We start from the raw sequence: 21,464 nt of genomic DNA on the forward strand, positions 1-21,464 counted from the left end.
AACACCTTTGGTTCTTTGCTCACAAAAGTAAACTCAAAGTCCTCCTTTGACTGGGAAGTGCCACATGACCTGCTCCCCCATTACTGCTCCTGCCTCTTGTTACCTTGGAATTCTTATGCCCGGCAGATTAGTCTCCTTGACCTTTTCTTCAATATACAGGCTCATTCTTGCATCGGGGTCTTGGCACTGCTGTTTCCTTTGCCTAAATGCTCTTTCTCCAAATCTGTGTCGCTGGCTTCCTTAATTTCTTCAGATCTTTATTTCAAAAGTCAGTCTTGTTAAAGAGGACTTCTCTGGCCACTCTGAAATATAACCTTATCTAACATTTTTATTTCCCTCTCTCTCCTTCCCCTGACTTTCCCCCCTTTCTAACATTGATCCTTCTATAATATTATATCATGTATTTTACTTGCTTATCTTACTTGTCTCTCTCTCCTTTTAGAAGATGAGATTTATGAAGGAATTTTTGTCTATCTTTCGTTCACTACTGTATCTCTAGTGCCTTGAACAGTGCCTGCCACATAGTAGACACAAATGTAAGAATTAGCTGTGGACCTTTATCAAGTCATTTGTCTAAAGAGCCTCTTGAGGAGGGTAAAAAGGAGTGAAAAAGCTGGCTTGAAACTCAACATTAAAAAAACTGATATCATGGTATCGGTCCCATCACTTCATGGTGAATAGAAGGGGAAGAAGTAGAAGCAGTGACAGATTTTATTTTCTTGGGCTCCAAAATCACTGGGGATGGTGACTGCAGCCATGAAATTAAGGCACTTGCTCTTTGGGGGAAAAAAAGCTATGACAAAATTAGACAGCATATTAAAAAGCAGAGACATCACTTTGCTGACAAAGGTCTGTCTAGCCAAAGGTATGATTTTTGCAGTAGTCATGTATGGATGTGAGAGTTGGACCATAAAGGAGGTCGAGCACCAAAGAACTGATGCTTTCTAACCGTGGTGCTAGAGAAGACTCTTGAGAATTCCTTGGACTGCAAGGAGATCAAACCAGTCAATCCTAAAAGAAATCAACCCTGAGTATTCATTGGAAGGATGGATGCTGAAGCTGAAACTCCAATACTTTTGGCCGCCTGATGTGAAGAGCCAACACACTGGAAAAGATCCTGATGCTGGGAAAGATTGAAGGCAAAAAGAGAAGCGGGAAGCAGAGGATGATATGGTTGGGTGGCATCATCGACTCAATGGACATGAATCTGAGCAAACTCAGGGAGATGGTGAAGGACAGGGAAGCCTGGTGTGCTGCAGTCCATGGGGTCGCAGTCAGACACGACTTAGCAACTGAACAGGCTTGTTTCCTTGGATGTAAAATTGAGTTATTGCACTAGATGGCGCTAAGGTTCCCTGCAACTGACTGGCGGCCCGTGCCTTAGTGAATTCGAAGTAAAAGCAGTTGTGTGGCAAGAAAGGTCAGAAGAAGGTCTGACGATTGGGGTTCAAGCCCCAGTGATATCCATGGTCTAGGTTTTCATTTTCACAACAACGTTTGAAGAGGCTGTATCCATGGATCATGAAGCTTACTTACAGCTCTTAAAGTTTAAAACTACAAGTCACTGAAGAGAGAAATGGCCGCCATACTCCTCAATACCACATGGTGGCGAGGTTGTCCACCAAGGTCTCTAGCATTGCTGTGCCCCGTCTGCAACCAAAACAGTTCGTGCTCTCATGAAATCTACATTTCACCAACAACCGTGAGAGTAGCTTATTCATCAGATCTTGCTGGTTTATTTAAATAAAAAATAAAAAATATTTTAATTGATTATTTTCTGATAAAAAGACATTAACCTCAAAAGCAAAACAGTGAGCTGAATTTTCAGCTGAGTCTTGGTCACCAATTCGAAAAGTTGAGGAATAAAAGAAGTCTATAGCGGTGTTGGACGAGTAAGGCCACAGCTAAGCTAAATTAGTTCTGTAATACCTAGCCACGTATCTGTCTGTACATAACCAAGAATGTTCCCTCCAGGAGGTGGAAAAGATAGGCAGAGAAAGACAGTGAAGTCACTCAGTTGTGTCTGACTCTTTGCGACCCCATGGACCATAGCCTGTCAGGCTCCTCCATCTGTGGGATTTTCCAGGCAAGAATACTGGAGTGGGTTGCCATTTCCTTTTCAGCAATGGACTTATTCTAGGAAATTTTTGTTTGCTTGGAAGAGTCATTAAAGACTTATAAATAAGATTGTGAACAGTGATGGCATACAGAGTATGCCTTCAGTTCATAGTAGCCTTTATCATTACTGTTATTAATGTCATTATTATTGTTATTCTCAGGGTCTATTTTTTTCCCCTGCTCAAGCATCTCTCCAACTAGCAACAATGTTTTCAGCTTGAAATCTATTTCATTATTACCTAAAAAAAATATTTTTGGTTCTTTATTTATACTGTAATCTAATTACAATTGTATTGCATGGTTTATTTTAGCTATATGGAAAATAAAAGTAAAATGAAGGTAATAAAGTGAAGAGGAACTCAAAAGCCTCTTGATGAAAGTGAAAGAGGAGAGTGAAAAGGTTGGCTTGAAGCTCAACGTTCAGAAAACAAAGATCATGGCATCTGGTCCCATCACTTCATGGGAAATAGATGGAAAAACAGTGGAAACAGTGTCAGACTTTGTTTTTTTGGGCTCCAAAATCACTGCAGATGCTGATTGCAGCCATGAAATTAAAAGACGCTTGCTCCTTGGAAGGAAAGTTATGACCAACCTTGATAGTATATTAAAAAGCAGAGACATTACTTTGCCAACAAAGGTCTGTCTAGTCAAGGCAATGGTTTTTCCCGTGGTCATGTATGGATGTGAGAGTTGGACTGTGAAGAAGGCTGACCGCCGAAGAATCGATGCTTTTGAACTGTGGTGTTGGAGAAGACTCTTGAGAGTCCCTTATACTGCAAGGAGATCCAACCAATCCATTCTAGAGGAGATCAATCCTGGATGTTCATTGGAGGGACTGATGCTAAAGCTGAAACTGCAATACTTTGGCCACCTCATGCGACGAGTTGACTCACTGGAAAAGACTCTGATGCTGGGAAAGGTTGGGGGCGGGAGGAGAAGGGGACGACGGAGAATGAGATGGCTGGATGGCATCACCGACTCTGTGGACATGAGTTTGAGTGAACTCCGGGAGTTGGTGATGGACAGGGAGGCCTGGCGTGCTGTGATTCATGGGGTCGTGGAGAGTCGGACACGACTGAGCGACTGAACTGAACTGAACTGAATACAAATTACCCATACTCCACCACTCAGCTCAGAAATAATCAATAAGAAGATTCTGGAACTATGCTTAACACACACACACATTTGTGATCAAATTGTATGAAGGGATTTTTCACTATTTTTCCATTTATTGTTATACTATGCACATTTTCACATCCTTAATAGTTTTCATAATTATTAGTTACAATCTGCTTTTCTCATTAGAAAATTGGTACATTTTAATGGTAGAAAATACTGAAAAGTACAGGACAAAGGGAAAAAAAAATCACTCCTAACCCTATCATCTAGACTGGAGATAATTGTTCACATTTTGATATGTTTCTTTCAATAATACTAATGTAAATATATATTCCATAGAATTGGAAATATATTACATATACAGTTCTTTTTCTTGATTTATCCAATTTACTTTTAAATTAAGATTATAACAGATAGTATTTTTTTCTCTTTCTACTTTGTGTGATCAGTTTCCCGGTCATTACATGTTCTTCAAAGACCCCAATGGTATGGATAATTTTCCCATTAATTCTCTTCTGATTGAATCTCTTTGGGGTCCCTGACTAAAAGGCTTAAAGGAGTCCTTACAGACCCGGCATGGTTGTAAGAGGTGTAATTTCATAGAGAGTTGTCCCATAGGGCTGCAACAAGGCTTAATGAAGCAGAAATACTGCTTGATCTTTATTCCTTGATTAAAAGACTCTAATTGTTGTTTAAATGCAGCTCAGTCTCCAGAGACGAGACATTCTAAGCAGCTGCCGCAGTACAGTTGTTTTCTGAACTGAAGTTTTCGTAGGTGATGGGAGGAAGAAAAGAGGGACGATGTCTCACCATTTTGATGTTTCAAATTCTCAGAAGACAGGAATTGAAATACAATTGATTGCAACAGAACATTTACAATTTATTGAGCACCTATTATGTATTAGGTACTGCAAGGAGTGCTTCTGCCTTCTTCTACTTCTCACAATAGCATCATTTTACAACAAATGAAACGGAGACTCAGAGGCATGAAGTGCTTTGTTCACAGTGACAGTGACAGTGATTTGGACTTGAGTGTTTGGCTCCAACTTCTGTTCTATTAAACCTACCACACAGTGTTCCCAAACATTTATTGAACAACATATGACTGCAAATGGGGTTTATGAATCAGGGACTAGGGCTCCTCTCCTGAAATGGTGTAACGTGAGAGGTAAGAGGGGTTGGCTGACTCTTGGAAAAGCTTAGGGATCGGCCTGAGGGATTTTTGCACCAAAGTACGAATACTTTTCTTTTCTAATTAATTTTTATTGAAGTTTAGTTAGTTTCTGCTGTACAGAAAAGTGAACCAGTTATACATATACCCACTCTTTTTTAGAGTCTTTCAGTCATTACAAGGAGAAGGCAATGGCACCCCACTCCAGTACTCTTGCCTGGAAAACCCCAGGAGCCCATGGTTGGCTGCAGAGGAGCCTGGTAGGCTGCAGTCCATGGGGTCTGTAAGAGTCGGGCACGACTGAACGACTTCACTTTCACTTTTCACTTTCATGCATTGGAGAAGGAAATGGCAACCCACTCCAGTGTTCTTGTCTGGAGAATCCCAGGGAGGGGGGAACCTGGTGGGCTGCCATCTATGGGGTTGCACAGAGTCGGACACGACTGAAGTGACTTAGCAGCAGCAGCATTATAGAATATTGAGTAGCATTCCAGAATATTGAGTAGCATTCCCTGTGCTATACAGTTCAGTTCAGTTCAGTTCAGTCGCTCAGTCGTGTCCGACTCTCTGCGACCCCATGAATCAAGGCTCTTATTAATTATCTATTTTATATACAGCAGTATATATATATCAGTCCCAATCTCCCAGTTTATCCCTCCTCCCTTTACCCTTCGTAACTATATGCGTGTTTTCTGTATCTGTGACTATTCTGTTTTGTAAATTAATAGTTTTAAAAAACACTTTCCAGAAGACCTGAGGAGAGGGTGATATTCATTTATCAAATCAAGCTTTAGGCTCAAATAATAGTAACTGTTATTATAGTTTTATTTATTTAGGCTCAGTTCAGTTCAGTTCAGTTGCTCAGTCATGTCCGACTCTCCACGATCCCATGAATCACAGCACGCCAGGCCTCCCTGTCCATCACCAACTACCGGAGTTCACTCAAACTCATGTCCACAGAGTCGGTGATGCCATCCAGCCATCTCATTCTCTGTCGTCCCCTTCTCCTCCCGCCCCCAACCTTTCCTAGCATCAGACTCTTTTCCAGTGAGTCAATTCGTCGCATGAGGTGGCCAAAGTATTGCAGTTTCAGCTTTAGCATCAGTCCTTCCAATGAACACCCAGGATTGATCTCCTTTAGAATGGACTGGTTGGATCTCCTTGCAGTACAAAGGACTCTCAAGAGTTATGAATAAAATAAATTTTATTTCTTTAGGCTCAAATAATAATAACTATTATTATTTTGGGCTCCAAGTCATGGCAGATGGTGACTGCAGTCATGAAATTAAAAGACATTTGCTCCTTGGAAGAAAAGCTATGACCAACCCAGACAGCATATTAAAAAACAGATACATTACTTTGCCAACAAAGGTCCATCTAGTCAAAGCTTTGGTAGTCATGTATCGATGTGAGAGTTGGACTGTAAAGAAAGTTGAGCACCAAAGAACTGATGCTTTTGAACTGTGGTGTTGGAGAAGATTCTTGAAGAGTCCCTTGGACAGCAAGGAGACCAAACCAGTCCAACCTAAAGGAAATCAGTCCTGAATATTCATTGGAAGGACTGATGCTTAAGCTGAAACTCCAATACTTTGGCCACCTGATGTGAAGAACTGACTCACTGGAAAATGAGTGAAAATCAGTTCCCTGATTCTGGGAAAGAGTGAAGGCAGGAGGAGAAGGGGACGACAGAGGATAAGGCGGTTGCATGGCATCACTGACTTGATGGACATGAGTTTGAACAAGCTCCAGGAATTGGTGATGGACAGGGAAGCCTGGCGTGCTGCAGTCCACGGGGTCTCAAAGAGTTGGAAACGACTGAGCCACTGAACTGAATAATAACTACTACTACTATTTGACAACTCTGCATTAGGCACATAATATACATTCTATCATTTAATCATTCCAGGAGCCCAGTGAGATAGTATTATCCCTAATTTCCAGACAAGGGATCCAGGGGTACCAGGGCGTTAACTTGCCTAATGGCAAACAATGAGTATGGATTCCGATTCAGTCAAAATCCAAGGTCCCAAACTTTAATCATCAGTCTGTGACACTTGTTTGCTCTTTACCCCTCCCCACCTTCCTGACTTCCCTCCCTCCTTCTTTCTCTCTTTTCTCTCCTTTTTCCTTTCTTCTTGTTTTTACAGGGAAAGACCTGCTTTAACTCCCAGTCAAGAAGTCTCTGCAGTTTCCGAGGGTGACATTCATTAATTTCTTCCCTTGAGTGTTCCTGTGGGGGACGGACAGAGGAAAGGAGAAAATAAATACGCTAACCATCTAGTGGGTGTTGAGTATACCAAGAACTTTTGTGTGCTAAGTTGCTTCAGTCATGTCCGTTTCTGTGATCCCATGGACTGTAGCCTGCCAGGCTCCTCTGTCCATGGGATTCCAGGCAAGAATACTGGAGTGGGTTGCCATGTCCTCCTCCAGGGTATCTTCCCGACTCAGGGATCAAACCCATGTCTCTTACATCTCCTAGATTTGCAGGCTGGTTCTTTACCCACTGAGCCACCTGGGAAGCCCTCTCAGGCTGGTATTTCTGTCCATTGCGTTGATTTCCATTTTCACGATTCCTAGTCTCCACTAATTAAGCTGTATACATCCTTTGATGCCCAACTTAAGCACCTCCTTATCCATTCGTCATCTATTCTCATCCTCAGAGATGGCAACATTTGATCACCTCCCAGGCCTGTGTAAAAACTTTCAGAACTAACCTTTTGTCTGCTTAACCAAACCTAGACTTTTTTCTCAGTCTGGTATTCAAGTCAGTCATTCAGTCACAAACACGTGCTGAGAGCCAATTATGTGCCAGATACACTCCAGGTGCTGGGACAACTGTGGAGAACCAGACAGATAGTTGCTGCCCTCATAGTGAACAAGCTCAATAGTAAATAATTACAAATAATGAATTAAATACTTACTCCTCTGAATCAGGTAATTACAAGGCCTTCAACAAATCTGGTCTCAACCCATCTTTTCAGAGTTCTTGCTCAGCCTTTTACTCCAGCCCTGGGCTCACTCAGGCTTCCCCACCTCTACGGCTGGGCCCATGCTCACCCTCCACTCCTGAATTCAGGTTCCTCCCTCTTCCCCACATCCATCTCCAGGACCAGCTTTAGTTCTGCCTCTTCCATGAAACCTGGCTAGACAGCCTGTGCTAGACAGCTTTAGCCTGAAGGATCTTCCCTCATTTGAATTCCTAGCACTTATCCATTCAACAAATAGTTACTGAATGACTTCTTGAAATGTTTGATGAATGAATGACTCTTCATGAGGTTCTAAACACATGCTATAGTATCCAAGCTTTAAGTTATGTGGGGAATTAGACTTTTCCTATTGAGACAGATCCCAAGGTTTTTTTTTTTTTCCTTCTCTTCTGGGTAGGGGAGAAGTCAAGATAAAAACTGTATAGTAAAACATACAATATCAAGCAAAATGACAATAAAAATTGCCCATACTTATAATTCTACCACTTGAAAGAGATCACCATTGATGATTATTCTCTATATCTTTTTAGTTTTTTTTTTTTTTCTTCTGTTTGTTTCTCTCTGTTAATACCATTTCGGAAAATTCCTTCTTCCTCCAAACTAAATTTTTATTAAGAAGATCTTCTTTCTTGTGTTTTTGAAAAACACAAAATGCCTGTAACCCCTCCCTGCTTGCTCTCTTCTGCTTAGGGGTGGCATAGTTTTATTTTGAACAAAATTTAGAGAATTTACGCAAAGACTCATCTGTATCTTTTCCAGTTCACTGATTCTATGTACAAGAAGAATCCCAACACTTTTTTAGGGCATTTACTCAGAAGTCTTTTCTCGAGACCTATTCCAGATAATCTTTAGACCACATTCTACCCTCCCTTCTTGAAGACCTGAAATGGGTGGTGGTTTTTGTTTAGTCCCTCAGTTGTGTCTGACTCTTTGCGACCCCATGGATTGCAGCCTGCCAGTCTCCTCTGTCCATGGGATTTCCCAGGCAAGAATACTGGAGTGGGTAGCCATTTCTTGGCATACAGTGTAGTCACACTCATGTGCAAACCTCAGAATCTCAGGTCTGGAAGATGACAGATCTTCCAGATCATCCCTTCTCTTTAAGGGTGAGCAGACAGTTTAGTACTTGCCCAAGATCTTGCAGCTGGTGCCAGCAAAGCTGGAGATGCCAGCCCTGTTTATCTTTTCAAATTACCTCACTGTCTTCGGTTTGTCTAATGATTAACCCCAAACTGAAATTCAACAACAACAACAGTGAAGCACTAAACTTTCCAAGTGAATCAGACCTATTCCTACCACAGAAGGGGAAAACTTTAGCAGAGATCAGGCAGGACCTCTTGGCATGGGCTTATTTTGAAAAGTCACAGACTCTTCTCATTGAAAATCTATATTGCTGTGAAAGAATTTAAGCACAGAAGTAATGTTCGGGCCACCTATCTCTTTCTTAAGGTCTGAGAAGTGGAGGATAACAAAAAGATAGATGGAAAGTCTGCCTTGCTCATGAACTGCAGTATCGTTTTGTGTGTATATTCAGCTTTGATTCTTAATCTGATTTCTACAGAGGTTACCGCGATCCAAGGTGCCATTCCCCCGGGTGAAAGAAATTCCAGATTTGTAGAAAAATGAAGTCTCTTCAGAGAGACCAAGCCCATTTCACCGACAGCTTTCCCACCCTCAATTTGAGCCCCAATAAAGCGGTCTCTCTCTCTCTCGTCTGAATTCTAAAAATCGATGATATTGGACTCTCCTCCAACAAGAACCCAAGGAAGGGCAAGCTATATGCAGTCCTCATAAAGGGCAAGAACTGTAGTTTTAAGAGTTCTAAAGAGCATTCCAGTAGGCCTGAGGGCCTTAATAGACGAAAGGTTACGGATGGAGTAGGTGTGCAATTCAGTCGGAGGGGAGTCGAAGCTGACCCACCTGGTAGGGACTGGGGCAGAGGCATCTCCAAGAGGAGGGAGAATCAACTGTAAGAAGGAGCTGGAGAAGAAAGCGCTCTTCCAGAGGGCGGTACCCAACTCGCCTCTACTCCGCTCACTCTCAAAAGCTCATTATAAGATCAAGAACGCAGGTGGTTCCCAATAGGAGCCCTATCCCATCGCAGCAAACAAAGGGAGCGGTCTCCTTCAGCCTTTTTGGTCTGAATGAGGAGGGCTCGGCTCTACCTTTGCGGAACCACCCATCCTTCCTCAGGCGCCCAATGAAGCCGCAGTCTCTTCCTTGAACACTCCCAGGAAACGGACAGGTAGCTCAGACCAATGGCTGGAGCTGCGGCGGGCCAATGGGAGAGAGAAATGGGTCAACCTGGGGTTTGAGAATGAGAGAGCCCGCACAGGGCTGGGGGGCGGGGACAGGGGGGACCCGTGACGTAGGAGCAGGGTGGAGAGGGGCGGGGTGGATGGCTGGCTGGGGTCGGTGGCGGCCAATGGGAAGACAGAATAGCCCGGGGGGCGGGCCCGGGAGCAGAGAGGCCCCGCCCCCTCGGGTCCGCAGGGCTGGGGTGGAGCCAGGTCCGCGTCAGGTGGTCCAGGGCGTGAGGGCGGCGCAGGGGGCGGGGCGCAGCGCGGAGCGGGGAGCGGCGGCGGCGGCGGCTGCGGCAGCGGGCGGCTGCTGGCACCGGCTGAGCGAGCAGGTTACCCGCGGCGGAGGTAGCCAGGCCGCCCCAGGGGGGCGATCGCGAAGGCTCGGGCTCCGGCCCGCCGCGCCCCGATGCTGCGGTGAGCACTCAAGCTCCGCGCACTGGTCGCCGAGCCCGGCCGGCCCCAGCCCCGAGCGATCCGGCGCTCCCCGCCCCGCCAACCCCGGCCCTACCTGAGGCCGCCGTCGGGGGAGGGGTGTCCCCCCAGCTCTAAGGAGCCGCATGAACAATAGGCGGCGGCGGCTCCTGCGGGCGGCGGCAGCCCCGCACCCTATGGATCGGCCGCTCCATGGAGCCCTCCAGAGCGCTTCTCGGCTGCCTGGCGAGCGCCGCCGCTGCCGCCCCGCCGGGGGAGGATGGAGCCGGGGCCGGGGCCGAGGAGGAGGAAGAAGAGGAGGAGGAGGCGGTGGCGGCCCCCCGGGAGCTGGGCTGCGGCGCGCCGCTGCCCTACTGGACGGCCGTGTTCGAGTACGAGGCGGCGGGCGAGGACGAGCTGACCCTGCGGCTGGGCGATGTGGTGGAGGTGCTGTCCAAGGACTCGCAGGTGTCCGGCGACGAGGGCTGGTGGACCGGGCAGCTGAACCAGCGAGTGGGCATCTTCCCGAGCAACTACGTGACCCCGCGCAGCGCCTTCTCCAGCCGCTGCCAGCCCGGCGGCGAGGACCCCAGTTGCTACCCGCCCATTCAGTGTAAGGCGAAGGCGGGCCCGGGAGCCCGGCGGGGGAGGGGTGGCGGGGGATGCTGGAGGCCTGGGGATGATTGCGGAGGGAGGGGAGACCTCCCTGAGGGTTAGGTTGGGGTGGGCAGATTGACCCGTGTGTGTGTGTGTGCGCGCGCGCGCTCAGGCTGCACGGGCTTTGGTGGGTGCAGTGGATAAGATAGACACGCCGCAGGCAGGCCTCCCCTGGAACCTCGGGCGCTTGGTCTTCTTCACCTTCACCTGACCACCTCAGCAGCAGCTCGAGTCCACATCCTGAAGCCCAACACCCCCTCCCCCGCCCCCCAAATCTGGCAGGATTTTAAGCAAGCTGGTGGTTTCTGTAATAACCTTAGTCCTCAGATCAGGGACCTTCCCGACCTTCTATCGTCTGTCCTCGCCCCTTACTTTTGCTTTAAAGGAGATGGTGGTGTCTCCCTCAGGGCCGAGATGGTTCACAAGTCCCGGAAGCCTGTGAAACACCTTTGAAATACCGTGTAGATTTCTTCGATCCTAATCTTGCATCTCAAAAGTGGTACCTTTAGGAGTCTCACTGAATAATGTGCTAAGAAGGGTGTGTGTGTGAGAAAGAGAGTGGGTGGGGAGGGGCAGGTGATGAGTGGAGAAATGATAGAGAGGGAAGAGTATGTCATTCCCCCCAGAGAGATCAGGAGCACAGGGTATAGTGGTTGAATCCCGGCCCCTTGACACCTAGACAATATGTTTTCTCCTTTATTCTCACCCTAGATCCTTGCCTATATTTGGTATTTGCCAAATCTCAGGGGAATGATACCCAGGGGTCCCTCCCAGGGCCTTTCTTCCAGTGTCCTGGTTTTCACCAATTTCCCAGGTGCCCCCTGTTCCACACCCTGTAATGAATTTTTCTTCGTTTTTTTCAAAGGAGTTAACTTGCCATTAGAATCCTTTAATCTGTGATGCTAGGTGGTTTTAGAAGAAAGATGTGAATATCTCCTGGTACAGTTTATACTATTTTGTATTTGAGGGTTTCCATAATTTCTTTCCTGTTAAAAAAGTATTGTTAGTACACATGTGGAGAAGGCAATGGCAACCCATGCCAGTACTCTTACCTGGAAAATCCCATGGGTGGAGGAGCCTGGTAGGCTGCAGTCCATGGGGTCGGTAAGAGTTGGACAGGACTGAGCGACTTCACTGTCACTTTTCACTTTCATGCATTGGAGAAGGAAATGGCAACCCACTCCAGTGTTCTTGCCTGGAGAATTCCAGGGTTGGGGGAGCCTGGTGGGCTGTTGTCTGTGGGGTCGCACAGAGTTGGACACTACTGAAGCGACTTAGCAGCGGCAATACACATATATCTTTATTTATTGCATGTTTTATGTACTTTGCCCCTTAGCTGGTTTAAAAAATCATTACCGAGGGATAACTTTAAATAGTTTAAAACTTTTACTTGTAACAGTTATTTCTCTGGTTCTATGACATATTTTCACCCAAACAATTATATCTTAACGTGTTCATTAAATAACAGCCATTAGTATAAAAATCATAGCCTGTTTCCTTGTTTTGACTGTCAAATTGACATTCAAGTATTTAGCTTCCTTTGTTTTCTCTCTGTTTTATTCAATTAAAAACTTCCTCCTTCTGCTATTTGATCTTTATAATACCTGGAGGTGACAAGTTAAATTGTTTCCAGTTGTTGCATCATTTTGGCACTAGTGCTGGAAAAGTGAAGACTAAAGGTCCTAACATATAATGTCCCAAATAATGTTGAAGATGAACTTGGTCGCATACTGGAAGAGATGTTGGCCTGACATGTTAGAAAGTAATGTAGTTTACACATGTCATATTTTGAGGTTCTTTGTGGGTGATGTTTGGTGATTTGTTTTTCAGAGACATCTGGTGTCAGAGTAGAAGAGCTCTGTGAGGTTCGTGAGCAGGAACTGAGTTTCTTTAGTAGCTTGTGCTCCTGCTGTCAGAGCAGTCAGGAGTGAACATGACCAAGGCCGGAAGAACCCATGCACAGAAAGCCAGATAGGTCCACTGCACCATGTTGGAAGCTCCTTCTCCGTTGGGTGCCCAGGACTTCACCTTTATGGTAACAAAAGTTACCTTGAATAGATTCCTATATCTAAAACTCGGATGATGAGAAATTAGGAAGCATCTTGTACTTACTGAAAGAATTGATTTGAACAATGTTGCATTTGAAGGTCTTGTTAAGTTATTTAGCCACACTGGGAGTTCTGATCTTGACTGGCTTAATTCTTGATAATTCAGAAAATTTAGTTCTAATCAAAAACCAATTAGAGTGCCTAGCAAAAGAGAGAGACTGTGTTAAATACCAGGGAATAAAGAAATGAGAAGGTGAGGAGGTACTTAAAAGTCACACATGAGGGAAACTGGTGATGTAAATATATAATTTCAGTGCGGTGCTTTGCTAAAGGAAGTTGCTGATCTGAACAAGTGTTTCTGGTCTGTATGCTGTGTCCATCGGTTCAGTTACTGTCACTCAGAAAATAAAGGTGATTGACGACCTTGTCTCCAAAGACTTTGAATGAAATCAAGCCTTTGACAACTTTTCCCCAGTTAGTTTTTTGAACTTCCTCTTTGGGGCATGACTTTTGCTATTAGATTGTGAATAGAAGACACAGAAGTGTTAGTTACTCTGTCGTGTCTGACTCTTTGCGACCCCATGAATTGTAGCCAGCCAGGCTCCTCTCTATCCATGAAATTCTCCAGGCAAGAATACTGGAGTGGGTTGCCATGAATAATTTTCAGTTTTAGTTTCAAATACGGCTTTTCAGAGTGAAACTTTTGTTGCACACTTTAATCAAAACAGAAGAGGAGGAAATTACTAAATCTTGTGACAAGGAAAACATATAGGAAGGATATTATAAATCATCCAGCACTCATAGAGTGCTTTTATCTTCTCCAATGTAGGTATTAGAGTTTAGCTCTCCGTGGGGCTGACAAATATAAATAACCCAGAAGCATGCTCATCTTCTTTATTTTAGTGAAAGATGGAGAATGTACAGTTATATCATCTTTGGAGATCTATAACCGTAGATATTGAGAAAAAGTTTCTCTTACAGGAGAGTTGTTTTTGTTTTCAAGCAGGGCATAAATTAAGGGTATGATTGATTTACATTTCTTTTTCTTGCACTCACTGGAAATATAAGGGTGTATTTTCAGATGTACTTAAGATTTTTAAATGAGTGATGTGTGTACTATTCACTTACCCCAAACTCATCAGAATGTGTCTATATGTTTAGTTTCTAAGGATACATTTGAGAGGGAATAATGTCTTGACTTCAAGACTGAAAGAAATAGGGTTTTTTCCTGATATTCCTGGAAATATTCTTCCACAGAAACCGAAATATGTGCTGCATGAGACTTGACCTGATTCTTACTTAAAACCAGGTCTTGACTGGAGCAGGGAAGGGAAGGAGTCACACATGCTCTCAGCTGCAGTGATAGTCTAGTTTCTATCCACAGGGACTTCCTAACAGGGAAGAGAAAGGAGAGGACCCTCCCCACATCCCCCACTATTCTATCTTCTGTCTGCTTGTAAGTTCTCTTCTATGCTTTTCTTGAAGGCTGGTCAAAGTATTTCCTTGACTAAATAGCAGGAACATGAGAGTTTGTGTTCTACACACACACACAGAGAGAGATGATGGCTTTGCCTTCCCCACAGAGGTTTTCTGTCTTCTGTGAAATGCCATCAGAGGAGCTGTCCTTTCAGCACCCTCATTCAGAATCACATCTTTTAAGTCCTCATATGTTTAAATAAGGGGCTTCCCTGGTGTCTTAGTGGTGAAGAATCTGCCTGCCAATGCAGGAGACATGGGTTCATTCCCTGGGTCGGGAAGATCCCCTGGAGAAGGAAATGGCAACCCACTCCAGTATTCTTGCCTGGGAAATCCCTTGGACAGAGGAACCTGGTGGGCTACAGTCCATGGGGTTGCAAAGAGTTGGACGACTTAGTGACTAAACAACGATGATAAGCGTTTAAATAAATATTTAACACCTCCTATGTGTTCACAACTATGCTTCAGACCAGAGGAAAGAAGAGGGTGGATACACAAGAAATAACAGCACTTAATTTCCTTAAGGAGAATTCAGATATCTGAGGAATAAGATATGTAAATGTGCATTTATTAAATAGGCACCTGCCTTTTCATCCATGAAAAAAAATCTGGTAGGAAAAAATATGAGTGCTCCCTCCATGACCAACAGATTCCTAACATAACTTAAATTTTTCTCCAGGAAGGTTCTAATCTCTTTCTGATGTAGGCATATTTTTTCTTATTCATGTAACAGATAAGACAAGAATTAGTAATCAGTCAGGATTCATTTTAGGACCTAAAAACACTCAAGTTACTTTAAACAGAAAACAATTTAGTAGAAGAAATTGGGTGCTTGTAGATTTGTTGGAAGGGCAGGGAGAAGGAGCTCTCAGCTAGAACTATGGGACCAACTCCTAATCCATTGCAGACCTGGCCCACCAGACAAGCTGCTGCTTCTCTGAGAAAGTACAGAATCAGGAGTTGCCATTGAAGTTGACTTCTCCAATACCCTGTTGTAGTTGCTGTCTGGAGATTAGGTGACTACTTGGCCTTGCAACATTCCTTCCACATCTGCAAAACTAATAATCTACCCCCATGAACTATAACCCACCAGGCTCCTCTGTCCATGGGATTCTCTTGGCAGGAATACTGGAGTAGGGTGCCTTTTCCTTCTCCAGGGGATCTTCCTGGTCCAGGGATTGAACCCACGTCTCTTAATCTCCTGCATTGGCAGAAAGATTCTTTACCACTAGCACCACTTGCTAAGTCACTTCAGTCGTGTCCGACTCTGTGTGACCCCATAGACGGAAGCCCACCAGGCTCCCCTGTCCCTGGGATTCCTTGGGAAGCCCAATAATCGGACACTGACATGATATTATAGAAAACCCACTTCTCCACAGCCATGCTTACCAGGAGAAGCAGCAAGGAGATGGTCTCCATATCACAGCTGCCTTCTGAATCTTGTGCATCTCATTGGCTGAAGCAGCACTCTGTCAAGAATTCTGGGAAATGTAGTTTTTAAACTTTCCAGCTTCTGTGGTGCTGAAAGGTATACTCGAGGATTGTAGAATGGATGTACATATTAGTCTGCAGGATACACCATTTATTTTTCAAGAAGGGTGCTAGATAAGGTGATGATCTTTTGTTGTTGCTGTCATTTATTTACTTTTGTTCTCATAAAACTTTTAAATTTATTTTTTAATTGGAGGAAAATTACTTTACAATGTTGTATTGGTTACTGAAGTGATAATCCTGAACAATTGGAACTTTGAGGGCGCAGATGGGCCACATATTTTGTATTCTTAAAGGCAGTCCGACTAACTTCCTAAGAGTTTTCTTTGTGCAGACTGCCAGGTGAATTACAAAATATAAATGAATATTAGCCCTAGGTAGGATGGAAGTGCTGTAACGGAGCAGGAACCTAGTTATGAACACCACCAGCATCTAAATGGAGAATGGAGACATTGTGGAGCTGGCTGAGAATAGAAAAGAACAGTCTGCAGTGGGCATCTCCTCTTTTGGTTTTGCCAAGAGTTCAGAAATACGTGATCTTTGTGTTCAGTGTTTTCTTTTGTAGCAGTGTGACTATTCTCTGTATTTGTTTCAGGAGGTCCAGTTCCAGTTTTTCCCCACAGATCTGAGTTTGATTTATTTCATACTAAAATAGATTCTCCCCATTTTGCTTTACTGTCTACTGGTCTCCAGCTGAATGTTCAGCACGTAAAGGACAGTGGCGTGTCAGGCAGAGAGGATCAGCCCTCATGCATCTTGCAGTCTAGTAGGACAACAGGCATTGAACAAGTAATTATAACCTTGTGGTGTCTTGCCAATAGAGACTGCTATGGGAATGCTCGATGGGGGCCTGGTCTCGTTTAGTAGAGGGGTTAGGAAAAGTTCCTCCAGGAGATTGTAGTTAAGCTGAGACCTGAGACCAGCTGGGTCAGCTGGGTGAAGACAAGGAAGGAGACGGAGAAGACAGAGAATAAGGTTTTCATGAGAGAAACATGAAATAGCACTTCACTTGTACAGCAACACCGTAACTAACTCAAGATTCATGATCACTGGTGGTTATTATGCCCTGTCCATGGAAGTCCATTCCAAACAGCTAAAGATACAGTCAAGTACGGGAGATTCAAACTCTGGATTTGGGATGGGAAATGAGAGGGTGGGGGTGACACTGGGAACCTCAGGGATTGAACTGTGATGGGGGTAAGATGTTGCCTTGGAGACTCCTCTTTCTTGCAAACTTTAATCACCAGGTCCTGGTAAAACCAAGTTTTGAAGGCCTCCTGATTTCCATTCTTCACAGCTACTGAGATTTGCCTCTTGTGCTTGTGCACCTGGATTGCTGCAGGGGTCTCCTTAGTGGTCCCTTTTGTTATTTCATTCCACATAGCTGCCAGAGTTGGTTTCCTTTCTAAGTCAAAGCCTGACCCCAGGCAGACTTTTAGCCTCATCTCCCCTAATGCATATAATCCAGCTGCCCTGGACTCCCTGAAATTCCTGATAGGCTATATATACCTTCATGCCCATGTTCTTTTTTTCCCCCCTTTTCTCTTTATTGAAGTAGAGTTGATTTACAATGTTGTGTTAATTTCTGCTGTATAGCAAAGTGATCCAATTATGCATACACTTACTATCTTCCTTATATTCTTTTCCATTATGGTTTATCACAAGATACTGTACGCAGTTCCCTTGTAGGAACAGCAGGACCTTGTTGTTTATCCATTCTATATATACTAGTTTGCATCTGCTAACCCCAGACTCCCACTCTGTCCCTCTTCAATACACTCACCCTCTTGGCAACCCCAAGTCTGTTCTGTCTTTGAGTCTGTTTCTGTTTCATAGATAAGTTCATTTGTGTCATAATTTAGATTCCACGTACACATGATTTCATACGGTATTTGTCTTTCTCTGTCTCACTTCTTTGCTTACTATGATAATCTCTAGGTCCACCCATGTTGTTGCAAATGGCATTATTTCATTCTTTCTAATGGCCGAGTAACATTCAATTGTATGTATGCCTTACATCTTCTTTATCCATGCATCTGTTGATGGACATCTACATGTCCATGTCATGTCTACTGTGAATAAGTGCTTCATGCCCTGTGTTCTGGCTCACGACCTTCCATCTACCGGGATTGTCTTCTCCACCTTGGTCTTCATTTCCTGATGATATCCCTTCCTCTCATTCTTTGGGCCCATTTCGGATGTTTCCTTCCTTGAGAATCCTTTTCCCACTCACCCTCTTAATCCCTGTCCTGTGGTGGGAGTGAGTGATTTCATTCATCTTTGGATCATACCACCACCAAAGCTCCTTTGCACTACAGTTTGGATGTTGTCTGTCTGCCTTGGCACTGGATTATATGCTTCTTGCTACCTAGTATATACACAGTAAAATGTGAACAAGCCACACAATGATTGATCTCCCTCAGTTTTTTTCTTTTAGTTAAAATGGTTGCTCTCAGTGCAGCGTTCTTCATGAAGTTCCAAGTAGAAGTTATTTCTTGAATACTTATTGAATACCTGCTATGTGCTCGTCACTAAAGATAACACGCTGGCCACAGAAAAAAATGTTACTCACTTTTCCTGTCCTTGGGGACTTTGTTGTGGGGAGACTGAAAAGCCGAGTGAAAAGACAGCTTGTTGTGTTTACCGAGCCTGGTAAATGGGTGATTAAATGGTGTTTTTCAAATGTTTTTGACTTGCTCCTTTTTTCCTTTTCTTTCTCAGTGTTAGAGATTGATTTTGCGGAGCTGACCTTGGAAGAGATTATCGGCATTGGGGGCTTTGGGAAGGTCTATCGTGCTTTCTGGATAGGGGATGAGGTCGCCGTGAAAGCAGCTCGCCATGATCCCGACGAGGACATCAGCCAGACCATAGAGAACGTCCGCCAGGAGGCTAAGCTCTTTGCCATGCTGAAGCACCCCAACATCATTGCCCTTCGGGGGGTGTGTCTGAAGGAACCCAACCTCTGCTTGGTCATGGAGTTTGCTCGTGGAGGGCCTTTGAATAGAGTGTTATCTGGGAAAAGGATTCCCCCAGACATCCTGGTGAACTGGGCCGTGCAGATTGCCAGAGGGATGAACTACTTACACGATGAGGCAATTGTCCCCATCATCCACCGCGACCTTAAATCCAGCAACAGTGAGTACAGAGAGATGGGGCTGGAGGGCTTGAGATCACTTTCAGACCCAGTCCATAGCTTGGGTTGGAGTGGATGTCTCAGGAATCTTAGTGGGCAGTGAAATGCCCTGCTTAAAGCCAGTCCATCCTTTGGGAATTCTCTGGCGGTTCAGTGGTTAGGGCTCCGTGCTTCCACTGTAGAGGGCATAGTTGGGGAACTAAGATCCTGCGTGCCGCATGGCACAGCCAAAAAGAGGAAGAAAAAGGAAAAAAAAATTACTGAAAAAAAGAAAAATATCAAAAAAAGAAAAAACCCAATTAGCAGGCATGGTTGGCAGTGTGTGACTCTGTGATGTACTGTTCAAACAAAACACATAGATTCGTTTTTCCATTTTGAGGAAAGGGTGGGTGCTTCTGAACACAAAAGGAGTTTTCCTCTTCAGTGAAACAATAGATAAAGCAAACCAGTACTATCTGTTTGCATTTCTGTCTGAACTATCCAACCTGAGTTCCCACCAGAGAAGGGGTATAAGAGAGAGGAGGCATGTCGTTTAAGCTGGTAAGCCCGTTCAGGTGACTGTGTCAGCTTGGGGAACACGACCTCACTGGTAGACCTACAGCTCTCCTGATAGCCTCAAGGTGGTATTAATTAATTGTCATAACTACATAGTGTTTAATAGCAGGGAACTGAGAAGTAACTGTTTATTAAACATCTAGAACCCATAAACTGGATTGTAAAGCAAGTGTTAGACATAATTAAATGGTGGGTTGGTATAAACTTCAATCTCTTTCCTTGGCTGAATCAGCAGGCCCTGGGAGTATGCTTCTTTAGTGTGGTAATTTGGACTTTCCCTGGCCTAAGCTGCATGGTAGAGAGGATACAGTTTGCTAAGTGGTATATGCCTAAAGTCACTTTGGGCATCCTGTCCAGAGAGGAGGGCGTTAGGAGTTTCGGGTCCCAGGAATTTCACTCTCTGTGTCCTTCAGCTTTGAGCCCAGAAATCCTTTAGACCTTGTTTTCCTCCTGCTTGTTCCAGATGCAGCTTATTTTTGTGTTGATGCTATTGTGAATCTGTTAACTTTAAAAAATATGTTTTAAATAACATAGGTAGTAAGTACTTTTTGTTCTACAAAAACTAGGAAGTGTAGATAAACAGAAAGAAGGATCACCCATAATGTTTTCCTTCTGGAAGTGTATATATTGCATTTGGCATATTTTCCCAGACATTTAAAAAGCATATATGGCCCATATATACAGAAATATACTTTCCAACTTACTCTAAAATAGCATTTGTTACTCTTACCTCATCTATATGCATCCTCTTCCCCTTTAATAAGAGCAAATTTCCCCCTGGTGAGAGAATGGAGCATTAGATATGTGTTTTGGATATAATGCATGTGAAGGATTTGCGTTCCATAAGTAAAACTGGTTTCTCTTTTCCTTCTGCCATTATTCTATCTCTTTACTATATGATTATTTTCATCTTTCCTGCACAATTCTGTTCTTTAAATGTGTGTGTGTGCTTAGTTGTATCTGACTCCTTGCAACCCCATGGACTATAGGCTCCTCTGTCCATGGGGATTCTCCAGGCAAGAATACTGGAGTGGGTTGCCTTGCCCTCCTCCAGGGGTTCTTCCCAACCCAGGGATCGAACCCAGGTCTCCCACATTGCAGATGGATTCTTTACCTTCTGAGCCACCAGGAAAGCCCTTTAAATGTATAAAATAAGTTAAAACTTCTGCTGACGTCCTTTTTAAGAAAAAAAATATTTCTACCTAGAGATTGCTTTGGATGATGGAGTGAGAATAAGCAGATGTGTTGGTAGAAAACGGGATATAGAAGCTGATTTTTAAAAAATGCATTCTTATAGCCTTATCATGCTGGGTGAACTAGGTATTGTGCACTAATCTTACATAACTGAGCCAATTTAAAAACTTCAGCTAGGGTGATTATAAAAGTTAATAATTTCCTCTATGAAGTTTTACATCTGGGTATAATTTCAAGTTGCAGATACAAGGTTTTACATTTTCTGATTTATGTTTGAAAGTCTAGACTCTTATGAAGGGAAAGCTAACTTGCTAAGGAGGTACAGGGGACCTGAGTATCATTCTTTCTCCTTGGAGACAAAACCCTGGTCCTTTGTCCTAATGTGGGTTTTAGGATTCCCGAGGGGGACCTTCAGGTACAGTGTATGGTGGCAGGGCATACATAGGGTACTATTTTAAAGAACCTCACCTAGCAAGACAGTTGATGCCCTGAAATGTCCATAGTCCACTGGGCTGCTGGTTGGTGCTGATGTTGATGCCTGCTGTAAATCTCACATGTGAATTGGGGTAACTCCTTGGTATTTGTCTGTGGGTGGCTGTTTGTTTGCAATTGAATTTATCCGATATGAACCCTGATGACACTGTTCTTATTCTATTGCTGTGTGTACTGACTTGAAAATCATTTTAGAAATGTTATGTCACTTCTTTGCCTGCAGAATGAGAGTTGTAACTTCTTTGTGTTTTGCAGTCTTGGGGATACTGGGGATACTTGGGGATGCTGTTTCTCTTGGTTTTTATTAGG

The 21,464-nt window shown here is 44.0% G+C and overlaps 1 protein-coding gene across 1 annotated transcript in view; it reads left to right on the forward strand.

Annotated features, from left to right (window-relative positions):
• Window positions 1-9,976: 9,976 nt before the first annotated feature.
• Window positions 9,977-21,464, forward strand: part of MAP3K9 (mitogen-activated protein kinase kinase kinase 9) — an 85,357-nt gene continuing 73,869 nt past the window's right edge. The window contains exons 1-2 of the mRNA XM_055436238.2: window positions 9,977-10,722; window positions 18,503-18,916. Of these exons, the coding sequence (XP_055292213.1) occupies window positions 10,323-10,722; window positions 18,503-18,916 (814 nt within the window). The 5' untranslated portion in view covers window positions 9,977-10,322. The remainder of the gene's footprint in view (window positions 10,723-18,502; window positions 18,917-21,464) is intronic.

Source organism: Moschus berezovskii, chromosome 9 (assembly GCF_049115385.1).
Source record: "Moschus berezovskii isolate FMDL1 chromosome 9, NW_MosBer_1.0, whole genome shotgun sequence".
Classification (NCBI taxonomy): domain Eukaryota; kingdom Metazoa; phylum Chordata; class Mammalia; order Artiodactyla; family Moschidae; genus Moschus; species Moschus berezovskii.